This window comes from Lutra lutra, chromosome 1, assembly GCF_902655055.1.
Source record: "Lutra lutra chromosome 1, mLutLut1.2, whole genome shotgun sequence".
NCBI classification, from domain to species: Eukaryota; Metazoa; Chordata; class Mammalia; order Carnivora; family Mustelidae; genus Lutra; species Lutra lutra.
In genome coordinates this window covers 88,519,085-88,538,917 of record NC_062278.1, presented here as the reverse complement: position 1 = coordinate 88,538,917, position 19,833 = coordinate 88,519,085, and the positions used below count along the sequence as shown (strand labels likewise).

Sequence of the window (19,833 nt, the reverse complement as noted above, 5' to 3'; positions counted from 1 at the left end):
CAAGAACCATAAGATGCCTGGGAATAAACCTAACCAAAGTGGTAAAGGATCTGTACTCGAGGAACTACAGAGCTCCCATGAGTGAAATTGAAGAAGACACAGAAAGATGGAAGAGCATTCCATGCTCATGGATTGGAAGAAAAAACATTGTTAAAATGTCTATACTTCCCAGAGCAGTCTACACTGTCAATGCCATCCTGGTCAAAATTCCACTGGCATTTTTCAAAAGTGCTGAAACAAACAATCCTAAAATTTGTATGGAACCATAAAAGACCCCAAATTGCTAAAGAAATGCCGAAAAAGCAAAAGAAAGCTGGAGACATCATGTTGCCTGATTTCAAGCTTTATTACAAAGCTGTGATCACCAAGAAAGCATGGTACTGGCACAAAAACAGACACATAGACCAATATAAAAGAGTAGAGAGTCCAGATATGGACCCACAACTCTATGGTCGACAAAGCAAGAAAAAAATCCAGTGGAAAAAAGAGCATCTTCAATAAGTGGTGCTGGGAAAATTGGACAACTATGTATAGAAGAACGAAACTCAACCATTCTCTTATGTAATACACAATGGTAAACTTGAAATGGATAAAAGACCTCAATGTGAGGCAGGAATCTATCGAAATCCTAGAGGAGAACATAGGCAGTAAACTCTTTGACATCGGCCATAGCAACTTCTTTCAAGATAGGTCTCCAAAGGCATAGGAAACAACAACAACAACAAAAAAGAACTTTTGGGACTTCATCAAGATCAAAACCTTCTGCAAAGCAAAGGAAACAGTCAACAAAATGAAGAGGCAAACCCTGAAATGAGAGAAGATATTCACAAATGATACTACAGACAAAGGGCTGATATCCAAGATCTAAAAGAACTCCTCAAACTCAACACTCAAAAAACAGATAGTCTCATAAAAACAAAAAAGTGGGCAGAAGACATGAACAGACATTTCTCCAAAGACAACATACAAATGGCTAAAAGACACATGAAAAGTGTTCATCATTAGCCATCAATGAGATTCAAATCAAAGCCACATTGAGATACCACCTTATACCAGTCAGAATGGCCAAAATTAACAGGACAAGAAACAGGTGTTGGAGAGGATGTAGAGAAAGGGGGACCCTCTTACACTGTTAGTGGGAATGCAAGTTGGTGCAGTCACTTTGGAAAACAGTGTGGAGATTCCTTAAGAAATTAGAAATGGAGCTACCCTATGACACTTCAATTGCACTACTGGGTATTTACCCCAAATATACAGATGCAGTGAAAAGAAGGGCCATATGTACCCCAGTGTTCCTAGCAGCAATGGCCACAATTGCCAAAGTGTGGAAAGAGCCAAGAGGAGCAGTTCTCACTCAGATATGCGTCAGCATGGCCTGGAAGACTTTTTTTTTTTAAATATTTTATTTATTTATTCATTCGAAAGAGAGAAATCACAAGTAGGCAGAGAGGCAGGCAGAGAGAGGGAGAGAGAGGAGGAAGCAGGCTCCCTGCCAAGCAGAAAGCCTGATGCGGGACTTGATCCCAGGACCCTGAGATCATGACCTGAGCCGAAGGCAGAGGCTTAACCCACTGAGCCACCCAGGTGCCCATTTTTTATTTTTTTTACCATATCCATTATTTTTAATGTCCAGCATTTATAATACGAGGGCCAGAGATCTCTCCCCACCTCAAGTTTATAAGTTTTCGATTGGCTTGTGAGGCCAGTAGGGATACTTTTTCTTGTCTAATTTGATTGCTGGGAAGGCTTCATTCAGGTCCTCAATGGTCATCTGATCAAACAGAATTATGTTCCTTAGCTTCTCCAGCTGTTTTTCGTATTCCACAATCCTGGCCTTTGAGAGAGACAAAAACTCAGCACAACTTTTCACATCTTCTTTTTCTTCAGCGTCCACCTGAACAGTGTATTTATCCTCTGGCACAGGAATCTTCAGGGCATTGAACTTCTTCTCAAAGTCATCTACCAAGCCAGCCTTCACCACATTGGCCTTATAGTAAGCCCAGTCGATAGCAGGGAGTTTCTCAGGGAGAGTAGCCAACTTGGAGGTAGGTGTCTCATTCCAAGATTTCAGGGAGTTAGCAATGGCCTTCTGGCCTTCCATAATAATGGAATATTATATCTCCATCAGAATGAAATACCCAGCTTTTTTATCAACATGAATGGGACTGGAGGAGATTATGGTAAGTGCAATAAGTCAAACAGAAAAAGTCAATTATTATATGGTTTCACTTACTTGTGGAGCATAAGGAATAACATGCAGGACATTAGGAGAAGGAAGTGAAAAGTAAATTGGGGGAAATTGGAGAGTGAGGAAAAACCATGAGGTACTGTGGGCTCTGAGAAACAAACTGAGGGTTTTAGAAGGGGGTTGAGGAGATGGGTGAGCCTGGTGGTGGGTATTAAGGAAGACATGCATTGCATGGAGCACTGGGTATGGTGCATAAAGAATGCATCTTGGAACAATGAAAAAATAAATTAAAAAAAGGAACATTAGCAATCTAAATACATCAATTAAAACAGATTATCAGAGTGAATCAAAAAATATTACCTATATATGATGTATATATATATACACCATATATAGGTATGGTATATATTTATATATATAAGTATATATAAATATTTATAATATTTATATTCATAAATTTTATGTATTTATTAATATATCTTTATATATTTATATATAAATATATAAATATTTATTTATATGTTTATTAATTATATAATAAATATTTATAAATATATATATTTATATATATTTAATGTATATATGTCTTTATAAAGACAAATAGATGAAAGCAAATGGATAGAGAAATATATACTACTCTAACCATAGCTTTCCAATTAAAAGAAAGCAGGCGTAGCTATATTAGTTTCAAACAGAGCAGATTTCAGAGCAGGGAATTTTATCAGGGATAAATAAGTGTTGACTCACTTGAAACTAATATTGTACTATATGTTAACTAACTGGAATTTTTGAAAAATCAAAGAAAAAAGAAAAGACAGAGCCTCTTTGGGGAGTAAAAAAGAAAATACAACTTAAAATTTGTCAGATATGTGAAAGTAGTGCTTACAACAAAGTTTATAATGTTGAATGAGCTTACTAGAAGATAAATATAAAAGTAGTTATCTAAGCTTTTACTTTAAGGAAACTAGGAAAAATAAATTGAATTCAAAAAAGCATAATGGAAATTAGAGTGAAAATAAATTAAATTTATAAACAGGAAATTAATAGAGAAAGTCAACTGAAAACCTTGTTGTCGGAGATTAATAAAAGTAATAAACCTCTAGCCAGGCTGACAAACAAAAGAGAGAAGACACAAGCTAGTATCCGACATGAAGGAGGGGACAACACCACAGATCTCATGGACATTAAAAGGAAAATGAAAGAATAGTATGAACAACACTATGCCCACAAATTGATCACCTAGATAAAATGGACCAATTCCTTGAAAGACACGAACTGCCAAAACGTACAAAAGGAGAAACAGATTATGTGGGTAGGCCTAAATATATATTAAATTGAAATGTTTAACCTTCCGAAACAGAAAAGGTCAGCACAGATGGGTTCACAGGGGAATTCTATTAAACGTTTAAAGATGAAATTCTATCAACTTTCTACAGTCTCTCTCAGAAGGTAGAAGCTGAGAGAATACTTCCTAATACATTCTGTAATACCAGAATTACTAGTCAAAATTATTGCTCAAGGTCACAGAGCTAGAGTATGACAGAGGATTATTGAAACCCAGGTCACCAAACACCATATAACTTGCTTTCAGTTATTACAAAAACACTCTACTCAGGAGCTCCCCCTTTCAGTCTGTGGTCCTGAAAGCTCTGAACCCAACCACTTTTCCTATTTTCAGCAGGCCCCCAAACTAATATCCCCTTCCATGTGAACACCTCTATTCATGCAAGTCAGAAAGTAGTCCTTAGAACAGCCTGTCCCCAAAAGTCAGAATTTCAGACTTACATTCCACTTCTCTTTTCCTCCCCAAGTCAAAATCAGGGGGTGAGAAGTTCCTTTTTATAACACCGCACTGCATTGGAAAGAAGACCACTGTAGAATAATTACAACACATTTTCCTACTGGGTGTTCATGCACATGGCTTTTCACTTGACTGAGTTACGGAAACCTCTTAACTAGGTTTACAGATTTCTTATAAAGGCAATGTAAGTCAAGTCCATGCCTCTGCAGGGGAAAGTCTGGGGCTCTATTCTACCACCTAGCTGATGTCCATATAGGTTTTTAAACGAGTTTAATATGTATTTAATATGTATTTAACTGATGCTAATTTGTTAGTACACTCTACTTTTGAAGGTTTAAACTTTCATATATTATTTTAAAATTTAAGTTAATATTTTAAATAGGGTAAATTGTGTACCTTTTGATGATGGTAAGCATTTATCTCTTTTTGCATATATTATTTCCTGCAATGAAAATCCATAAAATTACATTTACCAGAGAAATCCTCAACTGACTAGAACACTGAAGCACAGTGGTTCTAACTTATTTTGGTTCTAGGTCCCCTTAGACTTTTTTTTTTTTTTTAATTTTTTTTATTTTTTCAGCATAACAATATTCATTATTTTTGCACCACACCCAGTGCTCCATGCAATCCGTGCCCTCTACAATACCCACCACCTGGTGCCCCCAACCTCCCACCCCCCACCCCTTCAAAATTCTCAGATCGTTTTTCAGAGTCCATAGTGTCTCATGGTTCACCTCCCCTTCCAATTTCCCTCAACTCCCTTCTCCTCTCCATCTCCCCTTGTCCTCCATGCTATTTGTTATGCTCCACAAATAAGTGAAACCATATGATAATTGATTCTCTCTGCTTGACTTATTTCACTCAGCATCATCTCTTCCAGTCCCGTCCATGTTGCTATAAAACTTGGGTATTCATCCTTTCTTTTCTTTTTCTTTTTTTTTTTTTTTTACAGCTTTATAAACATATATTTTTATCCCCAGGGGTACAGGTCTGCAAATCGCCAGGTTTACGCACTTCACAACACTCACCATAGCACATACCCTCCCCAATATCCATAACCCCACCCCCTCTCCCAACCCCCTCCCCCCATCAACCCTCAGTTTGTTTTGTGAGATTAAGAGTCACTTATGGTTTGTCTCCCTCCCAATCCCATCTTGTTTCATTTACTCTTCTCCTACCCCCTCAACCCCCCATGTTGCATCTCCCCTCCCTCATATCAGGGAGATCATATGATAGTTGTCTTTCTCTGATTGACTTTTAATTTTAAAAAATAGTATTTACTTTGACATTTAATGTATTTACCAAAACAAATATATATATATATTTTTAAGTATTATCTGGTTTAATAAATATGTTAAATTTTTCTATCTAGTTATGTATTTGAACGGTCACAACATGTTTGTCACAGCATAGTATTTATTTTGACATTTAATGTATTTACCAAAACAAATATATATATATATATATGTGTGTGTGTGTTTGTGTGTGTGTGTATTTAAAAACTATTATCTGTTTTAATAAATACGTTAAATTTCTCTATCTAGTTATGTATTCAAACTGTCACAACACGGTTTTTATTAAAATATATAAAGAAAAGCCAGTCTTCTACAGGCATGTATTTGGAAAATCAAAGTGTAACTTAGCAGCCTTTCCAGATAGTTGAAGATGTTCTTTGGGCACCTCATCAAAACTCAAAGGAGTATTTCTTTCCAAATTAGTTTTAATGTGGAATTTGAAATCATATAAACTTTTTGGATACTACCTTAGTAAAATTAATGGGGGTCTGTCTTGTGCTTTGAAAGGAATTTTAGCTATGAATAATTCTAGCCCTGCAGTGAAAAAGCCTTAGGAACTCTCAAAGGTCCCCAGAACATTTTTTTTTAAGATTCTATTTATTTATTTGACACAAAGAGAGAGCGGGGGGGGGGGGGAGAATGTGTACAAGCAGGCAGAGTAGCAGGTAGAGGGAGAGGGAGAAGCAGGCTCCACACTGAGCAAGGAGTCCTATGTGGGGCTTGATCCCAGGACTCTGGGATCATGATCTGAGCCAAAGGCAGTCACTTAATCTACTGAGCCACCCAGACACCCCTCCCAGAACATTTTGAGAGCTGTTTGCCCTAGTTTATGCCTGAAGGAAGTACTTTCTCATTCTCTCCCTAAATTGAGACAATATAGTTATATTGTTATATATAAGTTATATATAACTTTGAAATTTGCTTTATTCACTAATCATATTAAACAATTTCTTTGACTGGGGCACCTGGGTGGTTCAATTGGTTAAGCCTCTGCTTTTGCCTCAGGGCTCAGGTCATGCTCCCAGGGCCCTGGGATTAAGCCCCTGCATCAGGCTCCCTGCTCAGTGGGGAGTTTGCTTCTCCCTCTACTTCTCCTTCTGCCCCTTCGCCCACTCCTAGCGTGTGCTTGCTCTCACATGTGTGCTCTCTCTCAAATAAATAAAATCTTAAAAAAGGTTTCCTTTATTATGAGATAATCATTTATAATGGGGTTATAGGTTACATAATCAGCTACATTCTAGACACAAAAAGAAATAGGGGATGCTAAGCAAAAGAACTTAGAGAAAGACAAATACCATATTATTTCATTCATATGTGGAATTTAAGAAACAAAACAGATGAACAAAGGGGAAGGGGGGAAAAGGGAAACAAGCCATAAGAGACTCTTAACTAGAAAGAACAAACTGAGGGTTACCTGAGGGGAAGGGTAGGGGATGAATGGGGTTTGGGTGAGAAGGGGATGGGGATTAAGGAAGGCACTTGTGATGAGCACTTGGTGTTATATGTCAGTGATGAATCACTAAATTCTACTCCTGAAACCAATATCACACTATGCATTAACTAACTGGAATTTAAATAAAAACTTAAAATATACAGTGGGAGAATTTAACCATTTCTCTATTGTTGGAAATCTAGTTTCCATTGTTTAAATCATATATAAGAGACAAACTTTAGCCTCACTCCAGTTAATTCATGAATGGGGAAAATAAACATGATGTTAATATGGAGCAGAAAAAAAATATCATTTATATAGATGATTTTTTTAAAGATTTTATTTATTTATTTGACAGAGAGCAAGATCACAAGGAGGCAGAGAGGCAGGCAGAGAAAGAGGGGGAAGCAGGCTCCCAGCAGAGCAGAGAGCCCGATGCAGGGCTCGATCCCAGGACCCTGAGACCATGACATGAGCTGATGTCAGAGGTTTTAACCCACTGGGCCACCCAGGTGCCCCAGAAAAAGTGTTTTCATTTTGTATATTACTAATGAAACACATATTGTTGCATTTGAATCTCCTGGTCATAAAACAAAATTAAAGAAATACCTACTTCACTCTTACAGATTTTACCACATAAGTATTTGGTAAGCATTACATATTAAACTAGGGACTCTGCACAAGCTAATTTTTAATTGTAACCTAATGATAGGAATATGGTATTACAAGAGTGAATAATGAGGAAGGCTAGGAATGCTTTGTGTGTCTGATTCATGACTAAATGCAGAAGCTGTATATATTCCTCTGTATTCAAGTTTGGGGAAACAGATAAAACAAAAGCACAATAAGGTTTCTGGGCACAAAAGAATCTGACTTAGAAGAACACCTACCTTTGACATTATTATTCCACAAATTTACTTCTAATTGTAAAAAATGTCTTTTTTTACAATAAGATATTTAAATCAATCGACTTAAAATATTTTAGCATAGATAATAGGATTTTACAGTTAAACACACCATAAGGGTCTGAGCTATTGACCAAGACTTTTCTAATTAGCATGATGAACATCAGAAATGAGTTTTCGTCAGCAAAGTTAATACTAATCAAAGTCAGAATTGTATGTTCACTTTAAAATGAGAGTCATTCAAGATATAGTAGTTGGATAAAGTGTTGCAGAAAAATTCTCCAGGCCCATATTAAGGGGGTATAAGAACCCATCCAGCAAGCCCCGTAACCTCTACTTTAGCAATCCTTTAACTCATTGCACAGGTCTCTGGATGCTTAATACCAACAGCAAGACTAACCAAGTTTCCTGTCTGTGGAATACTATTGTGTTCGCCAAAGGAGTCACAATGCCTAAGGGACTGGGAACATGGACTCACTTCAAATGTACACAATAGTTTTTTGAATCTACACAAGAGTTGTTTCCTTAACCACTACTAGCTAATGCTTTCTTAATAAACAGCTGCATGTGAAGAAGAATTTCTCCTGGTGAGATTACCCCTTCTCAAACCTCTTGGTAACTAATTTTATTCACTCAAAGAACCTAAGAGTTATGCATGACTAAATGTAGGTCACTTTGAGCCACAGCGGTATGGATTTTGTAAATTTTTAGTAAACACTATTAGAAATAAAAAGTTTACCTAACTACCAAAATACTTAGAATTAAATTATACAAAACATAATTTACATAGCAAAGTCTAAATTAAAAATACAGAAGCTACACACAAAACACAAAAGCATAACATTTGAACAAAGTAAGGAAGATATATTAAATATCAATAATTATGTATTTTATATAAATGATATTTAATCTGCATTGTGTACTTAAGATTTGCGAAGAGAATAGATCTTAAATCTTCTGAACACACAGTCTCACACACACACACACACACACACACATGATGGTAACTATGTCAAGGTGATGGATAAATTATTTAGGTTGATAGTGGTGATCTTTTACACTTATATATAGCAAAATATGTTGTACACTTTAAATATACAACTTTCATTGTCAAAAGTCTCAATAAGATTAAAATTTTATGTCATCTGAAAGTCTTTATGAATCTGAAATTGTATTATATAAAATTACATAAATAAACATTGTAATACTTCTAGAACAAAGTGAAAGTTTATACAGAAGCTACAATTAGGTAGGAGCAAAAGAAAAGCTAAAGAGGCAATCAAAAAAATAGAACTTAAAAAAAAAAAAGGAGAACTTCAGTAGAATTGAAATAAGATAACTTCCAAATACAATTTTACATAAATTGCAATCAATAAGTAAAATTTAATGTTGTGGAATTCTCAGGCCAATATTACAATAGAGGATTGTCTTAGAAAATGTAGAATCAGGGAGTTGATGCCATTATTTTTTGTTATGCTCATAAACCAAGCCAATTTTCTCTTAAACCTTGTAGGTGAACTAGAGAATATTTTTAGTAACTTTTATTATTCTCAAATGCTAACACCTTTAGAAGCCCTTACAAACTAGTACATGTAAAGAAAAAAAAAAAAGAAAATCACATACATCTAGTAATAAATAGTATTTCCTATTGATGATTGCATTTGAATCTTTTTCCCTTTAAAGCACTTAAACACTCTAAATTGTAATCTAATTTATATAAGAAGTCCAGTTGGGAAAATACCTTTATCTCTTTGAATATCAACTAAATATTAAAGTATTAATATAAAGTTATGGGTAATGAGAATATAGTACATCTTATTTCTATTCACTTGTAGGCATTTTAAGCTATCTAAATGACTAATGGGTGAAAAACTCTTCGGTCAGTTGAGTGCTAGAGAAAAGGAAATGATTTCATTAACTAGTCAGGTCAAAGAGAAATATAAATATATATGAGGTAGTAAATTCATTCATTGTTACAGAGCACTTATTGAGCACTTTTCCACAATTGAAAAGTTTCACAAAAGAAGTACAGTAATATTAGAGTGTGTTTATGTACTTACTTTTTTAAAAAGATTTTATTTATTTGACAGAGAGAGCACAAACAGGGGGAGCAGCAGAGGGAGAAGCAGGCTCCCCACTGAGCAAGGAGCCCAATGCAGGACTGGATCCCAGGACCCAAGGATCATGACCTGAGCCCAAGGCAGACGTTTATTGGCCTGAACCATCCAGGTGCCCTATGTAGTAACATTTTTTAAAATGTTTCTTCGTTGGGAGAAGATACTTAAAAACAGAAAATTCCAATAAACTTTAAAATATTTTACCACATTTAAATATATTTCAGAAACCTAATTTCTTTAAATTATGATCTTATATAAACTAACGTTTCTATCCTGACCTTTATTTTCTTGCAAAGATCATTCAACAGAGTAGGAGTGAAACATTAAAACACAAGCTGTAAGACAGCAAATAGTAGCACAGACTTTTTTGTTCTAAACAACTATCCTTTTAAGAGATTGTCTGGGGTACCTGGGTGGCTCAGTTGGTTAAGCCTCTGCCATCAGCTCAGGTCATGATCTCAGGGTCCTGGGATTGGGCCCCGCATCAGGATCTCTGCTTGGTGGGGAGCCTGCTTCTCCCTCTCTCTTCCTGCCTCTCTGCCTACTTGTGATTTCTCTCTCTGTCCAATGAATGAATGAAATCTTAAAAAAAAAAAAAAAAAAGAGAGAGAGAGAATGAGAAATCTTCCAAGTCCTGAAGGGCTACAGAGTGAATACAATCTCTGTGATAAAGCTTTCACTCAAGATAGAAGCACACATATCTTGAAAGAAGCACACATATCTTGAAAGAAGTTGCTGTGGCTGATATCGAAGAGGTTACTGCCTATGTTCTCCTCTAGGATTCTGAAGGATTCCTGTCAAGGAGCACTGGGTGTGGGGCAAAAACAATGAATACTGTTACGCTGAAAAGAAATTTAAAAAAAAAAAAAAAAGATAGAAGCACACAACAATGTAGGATTAAGTAGTCTAGATTTCCTATTGAAGGAATTATAAATTTTAGTTATATCAGGAAAAAATAATTATAAAATGACACATGTTGACAATTTCATCATCTTATTTGGAATGAGACATATAGTCTTGTTAAATTGTAAAAGATTGCTAGAGGCAATTACAGAGGGTCAAGATTTTAACTAGAGTAAAAAGAAAAAATGTAAAATTGCAACATTTGTTATGTCCTTCAAGCATTTTCTTATTGTTAAATGTTTTAATATATGTACCAGTAGAAACAAATTAAAATTTAGATATACTCTACTGTATTTACACCATTAAGAGAATTATAAAGAATGATGTATGAAGTTTTTTAGCTAATCTTCTTTGTAAAACAGTGATCATTCATGCATTGTTTATGATGAAATTCTAAAAAATTCTTTAATCCATCGGAATGCTGGATAGCAGAACTGAAAATAAATTATATGGTGTTCAGAACCTGGGTTTCAATTCATCCTTTGTCACATTCTGGCTCTATCTCTTTGGGCAATAATTTGGCTTCTCTAAGACTTATTTTGGGGCTTATGATAAAATATTATTCTACCACATCAATGGCTTTGCACAAACAGCTAAAAAAATTGTAAGTATAATGACAAATATCTGTAAATTGGGTTTTCTTTTTGGGAATATCTATTTACCTCCAGGACATAGTGAATTTTCTGTTATGAAACTCTGTCAAGCAGTATTGGGAAGCCACTAAGGATTTTGCATTATTTTTAACAAAATACAGCAATCTGATATATCAGTTGAGTTTGCCCCCCCCCACCGAAACACAAGGACAAAAAGATGATTTTCTATACAAAATTAATGGACTTGGTTTAAAAAAGAGAAAAGCTTAAAACCACACACACACACTCACAGATCCTCTCAAAATAAGCAAATCTTATTAGGCCAAGAAGTTTGCAAGACCAATATAACAAATGTAATAACCAATTTTGTGCTTGGAGATAAAGAAGAATGAGTTATTGGCAAACTGTCTATACTTGTTGACATTTTTGTGTGGCATAATATCACTGAGATAGAATAGCAATTATTCTCACTCCTCGGAGGGTTAAAGACAGAGAGGGGGCACTGCACTCATTGCCAACAGAAACAGCAAATGTTGACAATTAATACTCTTCAGAGTATTTTATGAATCCATGAATGTCTATCTTCTAAATTATAACCCTCACATGTCAAAATTTTGAATGTCATATAGTCACAAACTTAACTAGCAAAAGGTTTAAAGTAATTTTTAGTCCACAATGTTTGGGTTGGCTTTGATTTGAATATCTAAAATTATCTAATACAGATACCAATGCATTTGCATTCTTGATCACATAAGATTGAGTGTTGGAATTGACTGATCTATAGTTCAAGTTAATGCTCAGTCAGATATGAATAACTTGGTAAAAAACTGAACAGTATGCCTCTCACAAACAAAACAAGCATTATAATTATGTTTTAGTTTTACTGTTAAAATGTTGGAGAAGACAAATGCTAAGTGATTCATAGGCACTTATCCATGACTAAGCTGTTTGGAAAAGCAACACTTAGAAAATATTTAGGTAATTCCCCAAGTTTATTATTTTCCTCCTATATTTAAAGCCCTATTAAACTTTAGATTAAAGTAATTATTTTTATATAGGGCTTGCCTGAGAGAGACAATGATAATGTCCCCCAAGATTCATAACAAAATAGCATGAAAAAAATCCGTATTTTTAGTACAAGCGAAGAAATGCAAACTAATCTAACTATGTGACTTCTTCTCTTTAGTATTTTTAATAATAGCATTCCCAAATCCAGTGACTATGGAAGCAAGGGCTAAGGCAGTGACAGTGAATAGATGGAAATAAATGTTTAGATTTTATATTTAGGAGGTGCATTATTGAATGTGAGAAGGCAAATGGTAGATAAAGAAGTAGAAGATCACACCATTTATTGGCTTAGATAAAACAGGGTGGATAAATGGAACAAATTCATGAAGAGAAGCAAACTTATGCCACAGACTTATAATTACAGTTTCTATTGTATTTAAAATGCCTGAAGGTTATTAAAGATGATGATTAAAGTTGAAAAGGTTTAAGATACTAAAATTTTGATTGGGTCCATAGATATTACTTAGAAAATTTTCACATCTTGCAGAGTATGGAGACAAAGATAATGACTTCATGAGAAGTATGTGAGAGGAAGAATGGAGAAACTGATGGTATAGCCAAGGGCCCCAAATAAATGGGTTTTTAATAGAAACTGAATGATCTAAGATAATCATTAGGGATGGCTGGTTCCCATTTGCCATGCTGATATTTGTGGAATGTCAGACAATAAGCACCTCTCCTCTAGAGGGCTCTATAGAAATCAGAGTTTCACTTAATGTCAAGGAAGCCAAGGAAGCATTTTTTGAAGGGATTGAGAATTTATCTGTTTTTGTTTGTTTGTTTTATTTAGTTTGGTTTGGCACTGTAGGAAGCTCCAGAGGAAAGGGTAGAGATTTCTTGGAAGCATAAAAGCAACAGGAGCTTGCATGAGAGGAAATAATGCACAAAGCAATATAAAGCAGATTAATGGAAAGGAGGGCTCAGAGCTGTTTGTATTAGGATCATGATGGAGGTATAGCTGGGATGTATGGAAGACTGAAGTTGCATCAAGATTTTAAGGTAGTAGTACCAACACACCTTTTAGTTTTCATATACCTTTTCTGAATAAACTAACCACAGTGTGTTTGGAAAATAAATAAAAAGTATCTTGCCCTTTAGCCTATTAACTATATGCATGAGGGCAGGGACCCAATAGTCATGCTCATCACTGTTCCTTGGATCACAGGTCCAAACACATAGTAAATTTGTAATGTGCTGAGTCAAAGTACTTACAGGATCTGTATTTTTTTATCTGTAGTTAAATGAAAATGGATTTTAATAGGATATGTATAGTATTAGTCTACAGGATACCTATATGAGACTGCAAAGAGAAGATTAATCAGACACTAACGGTTTTATTCCACCTATTTTCTTGATTGTTTCATTTTTTTTCTTCAGTGGATATGTATAATATTTATATTCTCCATGAAAGTGGGGATGTTGGTTTTGATCACAAATAGATCCCTAACATCTAGATGGGTACCTGGTATATAGAAGACACTTTCTATGTTTGTGAAATGAATGGTGGAACCCAACCAACTTCGTCATATGTTCTTCAAAATATGTATTTAGTAATAATGGTACTTGATAACATTCTCAACAGATTTACTGTTTCAGCCACACTAAAGGGAATCAAGATATGTTTTGGTGTATTATAGTACTAACTAGTCATGTTTGCCATAAAAATATATTACTGTAAGAGTGTCATAAGGTGTACTTTTTTAAAAAATATTTTATTTATTTATTTGATAGAGAGCAAGATCACAAGTAGGCAGAGAGGCAGGCAGAGAGAGAGGAGGAAGCACATCCCCCTCAGAACAGAGAGGCTGACGTGGAGCTCAATCCCAGGACCCTGGGATCATGACCTGAGCTGAAGACAGAGGCTTTAACCCACTGAGCCACCCAGGTGCTCCTACATAAGGTGTACTTTAAGCATCATCTTCAAAGAGGTTAAAGTAATATTCTGAGAAACACAATGAGGAATTTGTAATGAGGTTACAGCTGCTGAGTAATGTACACAATAATAGTATAAACTATTTGTGTATGCATTTTTAAATGCATTTCTAACAACAAGCTCCATTATCTTCGGGGAATAATTTCATTTCCTATTTAATTTCAGGTACTGCAACTGCCTTAAGGTTTTTAGATATTATGTATAACAGTATATAGAATTAAAAGTTGCCATTTCTATTCTTTACCAAGTACAAATTTTATTTCAAATTAAACATGCTTTAGATTTATGGTTCTCCTCAGGATCTGGCTGTGGTTACACACTTTTCAAAGGACAGTTTCAAAGGCCAGCTTTGAAAAATGCCAGTTTTCAGTAGATTACCAAGAATTCTATTGCTCCTTTCAATACTTTTTAAAATTCACAAAATAATCACATATATAAACTATACTTAAAAAGCCTATTTTCTAACTGGAAATAAAGTTACTTTCCTTAGAGCTAAACCCTCACTAGTGGTGAATTTGTCTTTTACTTCCAATTGCAACTCCTGATTATTTTTTATTCTCTCAGATTAGAAATTTGATATTTTTTTCTATTTCTATTTTTTACTGTGCAGCAAGAAAACAAGGGGGTAAGGCTATGCTTTTTCTTCCCTTTATGACATTTTTAAATGAAATGTGACAAATTCTATTATATAAAAATTTGATATTTTTAAAAATCTGTTTGAATTTGCTTCTCAAACAGGGTTATCATTTAACTTCACTATCAATTTTTGGTACTAACTCCTGATCAAGCTTTTAGTGGGTGTTTCCAGAATTTCTAAGCAAAAAAAAAAAAAAAAAAAAAAAAAAAAATTCTATTGAGAGCACTTATTTTAGAAGCAAATATTGAATGGAAATTTATTATATTTCATAAAAGGAGATATGAGACTTTTTGTAACATCAAATTGAATATACTTCAACACAGGCTCTTTAATCTTGAACTTCTGCAACATTTGATGCAGTTATCACTTCACCCATTAAAAGCTCTTCATGTTTCTGGCACTCACCTGCTTTGCTTCTCCTCCTCTCTCTCTGGTTACTATTTTGTGCTATTATTTTGTGCTGCCACGGAGCATGGTTCTGAGCTCTCTTATTCTCCTTTAGGCTCTAAACACCTCTGTATTTCCATTTTGAACTCAGAACTGCTATATGCCAATACAATCAGGATGAGAAACCGTGTTTTTTAATGCCCATACTTCACAAAATAATCTACCTGAAGCTCCTCTTCTCCCCTTCCTTAATGATCAGATTCCTTAATAGCTATTCTTTCCCTATTATGTAAATGGTTGAATAGCCCCCAAATCTTTATTCAGTTCTAGAAATCAAAATGTAAGGGATTTCTCTATTCATCTCTTTTGTTGAGATCCCTACTCCCCCACACAGATACTTAGCAAATGCTTTTCCTGTTCTTCTATTTTTTTTCCCCCAAACCTATCTCAAACCCATCATCTTCCACCTCCACTACTACTACCACTATAGCTCACCTACTATGGAAATGGCTTTTTAACAGATTTCACTAGGCCTGTTCATGGTCCAAAGAGTTAATTCTCTATACAGCAACCATGGTAACATTTTAAAAATATAAACCAACTAACTTCACTTGTTTAAAAACTTCAGTGGCTCCTTATTGCTTTCAGAATAAAACATGAATGCCTTGACCTGGCCTACAACACCCATCTTGATGGGGTCGGACTATCTTTCCAACTTCATTCCATAATACAGCCCTTGACTCCCCTCAATCACATTTCATCTTCACTGGCTCCCTCTCAGTTCTCCGTAAAATTTTTAAGCCCTTTTTCACTTCAGAGACTTTCATCTTACTGCTTCAGTCCTGAGAAAAGTCCCTTTAAACTCAGTACAGAGGTCAGGTTTCTTGGATGATCTGTCACAACAATCTGTTTTATTAGTGTCTTCATAATTCTAATCAGAAATTATGTATATATGGTCAGTTTCCCTTTTCTTGAATGGGAAGGGAATTAGATCATAGATAATATAGGTCTTGTTCAAATATACATTTCTATCCATTAGCATAGTCCTGGAATACATTAGGTACTATGTAAATGCTTGCTGTCTTATAAATAAATAAATTAATGAAGGAATGTGTAACTAATGTTGCCCCATATCAGTGGATAAAGTGAATTCTAAGTGTGTCTGTATAGAGAAGTCATGAGTTAGCACAAGATAATAAAAATACCATTACCAGAACTACTCAATTTTCCTATATTGGTATTATTTTAAACCTCATAAATGATCTTTTCAAATCTGCTCACCAATCTGTAGAATCCAATTTTATGTAAATATTCATAGTATTAAGTTAGATAAATGATGCTCATAGATTCAGAATTGTTATCTCTTGGGGCGCCTGGGTGGCTCAGTGGGTTAAGCCGCTGCCTTCGGCTCAGGTCGTGATCTCGGGGTCCTGGGATCGAGTCCCGCATCGGGCTCTCTGCTCAGCGGGGAGCCTGCTTCCCTCTCTCTCTCTCTCTCTGCCTGCCTCTCTGTCTACTTGTGATCTCTCTCTGTCAAATAAACAAATAAAATCTTAAAAAAAAAAAAAAAAGAATTGTTATCTCTTATCTTTACAACAGGGACACAATCCATCTTCCTGAGTTCTAAGAAAACAATTGTTTTAAGTTGATCATCAGAGAAAGGGGTCTTCCAACCAAAGTTCTTTGCCTGACCTATGCAAACTCACATTGTTATCACATCTGATTCCAAGAACCAAGAGAAATTCAAGATTGTTTGATATCCCCAAGCTCAATGATACAGAAAAAGCATGTGTTGCCACTGAAGGAATAGGACAGCATTTGCCAACTCCTCCAGATGCTTTTCCTTTTAGCAAGACGAAACCTCACAGCAAGTTTTATTTTATCCAGATGCTACCTTTTTGAGGTAATGGCAAAACAAATGTAAACTAGGCATATGATGCAGATAAACACAACATTTTTTTCCTCTCTGCCCTTAACAACCCCATCAGGTTAGCAAAAGAAGGCTACAAATATCCCTTCAGAATGGTCTATTTTGATGACCCATTCAACTGATGTTACGGTTTTCTGATTGCCTGTAACACCTCAAATGTATCAAATTTGACATTTTATACTGAATTGCCACATGCACACACAATGGTTACTTGTTACCACTAAAAAGATTTAGATTTAACATGGATTTTTTTCAGACTTTTTGCATTTTTAAAATAAAAAACTTGTTTAATTTCAACCTTGTTCTTTATCTAAAGTTATAAATCTTCAGGCTTCACTTTAGGTCTAGAATCTTCTTATACTCATTTCATTAAATGTTCTCTTCTGTCACAGTGGGAAAGGGTGGCCCTTTAAGTCAAATAAATGTTTTCAAAGCTGAGTTTTGGGATTTACCTAATACACTTGGAGTAAATATGTGGACTCCCTGAGTCTTATTAACTGGAGTCTTACCAGAGCTAATAATTATTCTATTAATTGTTAAATGATTAAATAACACACTCAAAATGTCTACAGAAGTGCCCAAATGGTAAAAATACATATATTATGCCACTAACAACAACAAAAAAACCAGCTTAAAAGTCTTTTAAAAAAATGGACTAAATGAGGCAATGCTTCTATAAATAGCTCACATCTGAAATGACTAAAATATCCTATGAATAGCACATATCATCTTCAAATGCAAAAGGATGTAAAAATCGAATTTTGACTAAATAGGATTCCGAAGTAATTAAAACAAAGTAATCAGTAAAAATAGGAGCCTGAGTCAGATAAAACAGCTTTAAACTATTGAGGGAGGGAAAGAGGTAAAACCTAATATGTGTACTTTAATCATTAAGTAGGTGTATTCCCCACTCCACCCCCCATTTACTTCTATTTCTGCAGCTCACAATTCATGTGGAAAAAAGATAAAAATATATTTAGTGCCCATGTAGGGTTTCTCAAAATGTACATATACTTATGAAAATCTATAGTGAGTCATTAATGCCAATAAAGAAAATGAGATTTTACATAAAATATGCAAGTAGTTTTTCACAAACCTGTTCCTAAGTCATTTTATATGCTTTCTGTACACATATTTGCATTTATTAGGTATTATTGTTCATTTTTGACATTTTAAAATGCAAGAAAAAACATAAACCTCATTTATGCTCAACAGACCTATCATATTTCCTATTTTAGATTGTTTTACTTCTGCTCCACCAGTGTCTTCCACACAACAGATGCAACTCCCATTTGCCTCATTGTCAGAAAAAAAATTAAATCTGTTTCAGCCTATCAGAGAGCCAAGAGGTTTCTGGGGCATAGAGACATTGCTACTTAAGATGAAAGCATCTTCATTATGCTAACTGATTCAGGGCAGGTTTGTGGCAGAAGTGCAAACTCTAGATTTATTAGCAAAAGGGCACTGAGGTGCAAATATATATAACATTTGGCTAAACCAAGTCTTCTCATCATTTTCAATTTCACTTGGCTCAGTTTATTTATCACAAATTTGACCTCAGAATGTGTGTTTTTAAATCACAGGACAAAGTGTTCAAAATGTCTCAACTAAACACTTGTTTTAACTTCAAAAAATTAATTCAATATCTGAAAAAAGATAAAATGCAAACTTCTGCCATTATGCAATGTATTATCTGCATATGAAAAAAGGCGATATGATTTTAGTTTTGTTCTTCAAACTTTAAGACTTTCCCCAAAATGCTAAAGCCTGACCAAAAACATCAGATTCAGATTTATGAGTTAGTCTTTCATAAAACTATTTTTTATATTCTCTAGAAGAGAGGTATGCTGTGCAAAGTATTTAGCAAAAACCAAATAAAGGGTTTTGCAGGATATCCGTGGACACTATTTTTTCCCCTGATCTTTAATTCCAGTAGAGCAAACATACAGCATTAGTTTCAGGTGTACAATATAGTGATTCAGCAACTCTATACATTACTCAGGGCTCATCATGTTAAGTATATTCTCTGTACCCTTCACCTATTTATTCTACCTGTCCCCCCACTTACCTCACTCCGTAATATTGTTTGTTCTGTATAAATAAGAGTCTGTTTTCTGGTTGGTCTTTTTATTTTTTTCTTTGTTCATTTGTTTTGTTTCCTAAATTCCATATATAAGTGAAATTATGTGGTATTTGTCTTTGACACTATTTTATTTTAAACTGATGAAATTGTCATTGTATAAGTCAAGATTCAAAGGAGTTTCATGTTTCAAACTTAATAGTCTCATCTTTATCAATTCATAAAATCTGCACATTTGTTTCACTTGTTTCATTATGCCAGTTGTTCCCAAACTTTGCTTCACACTGACATTTAAGACCTAAAATTGTCTGTTTCCCACCCCAGACATTCTAATTTAATTGATATGTATGACCTTGTGTCTAGATTTTTATTTTCCCAGACACTTCTAATGTGTTGTAATGTTTGGAAATCAGCTTACTTTATCTTTGGTTTTCAAACTTCTAAAAATAACCTAGGAAGCTAGCTTAATCTCAAGATTTACAAACTATCCTATGAGATTCTGATTCAGGGTGGTCTTGTTTTGAACTCTGTAAAAACAGTCCAGTTACCATTTTTGTAGAA

The 19,833-nt window shown here is 34.7% G+C and overlaps 1 protein-coding gene across 1 annotated transcript; it reads right to left on the bottom strand.

The window, feature by feature from the left end:
• Nucleotides 1-1,598: 1,598 nt before the first annotated feature.
• Nucleotides 1,599-2,101, bottom strand: LOC125099178 (ATP synthase subunit d, mitochondrial-like). The gene has a single exon (XM_047728606.1). The coding sequence runs from the start codon at nt 2,099-2,101 to the stop codon at nt 1,676-1,678; it is 426 nt and encodes a 141-aa protein (XP_047584562.1). The 3' UTR covers nt 1,599-1,675.
• Between the last annotated feature and the right edge of the window lie 17,732 nt (nt 2,102-19,833).

Coding starts and splice junctions, on each gene's coding strand:
- LOC125099178 (XM_047728606.1), bottom strand. CDS start 2,101: ATGGAAGGCCAGAAGGCCATTGCTAACTCCCTGAAATCTTGGAATGAG.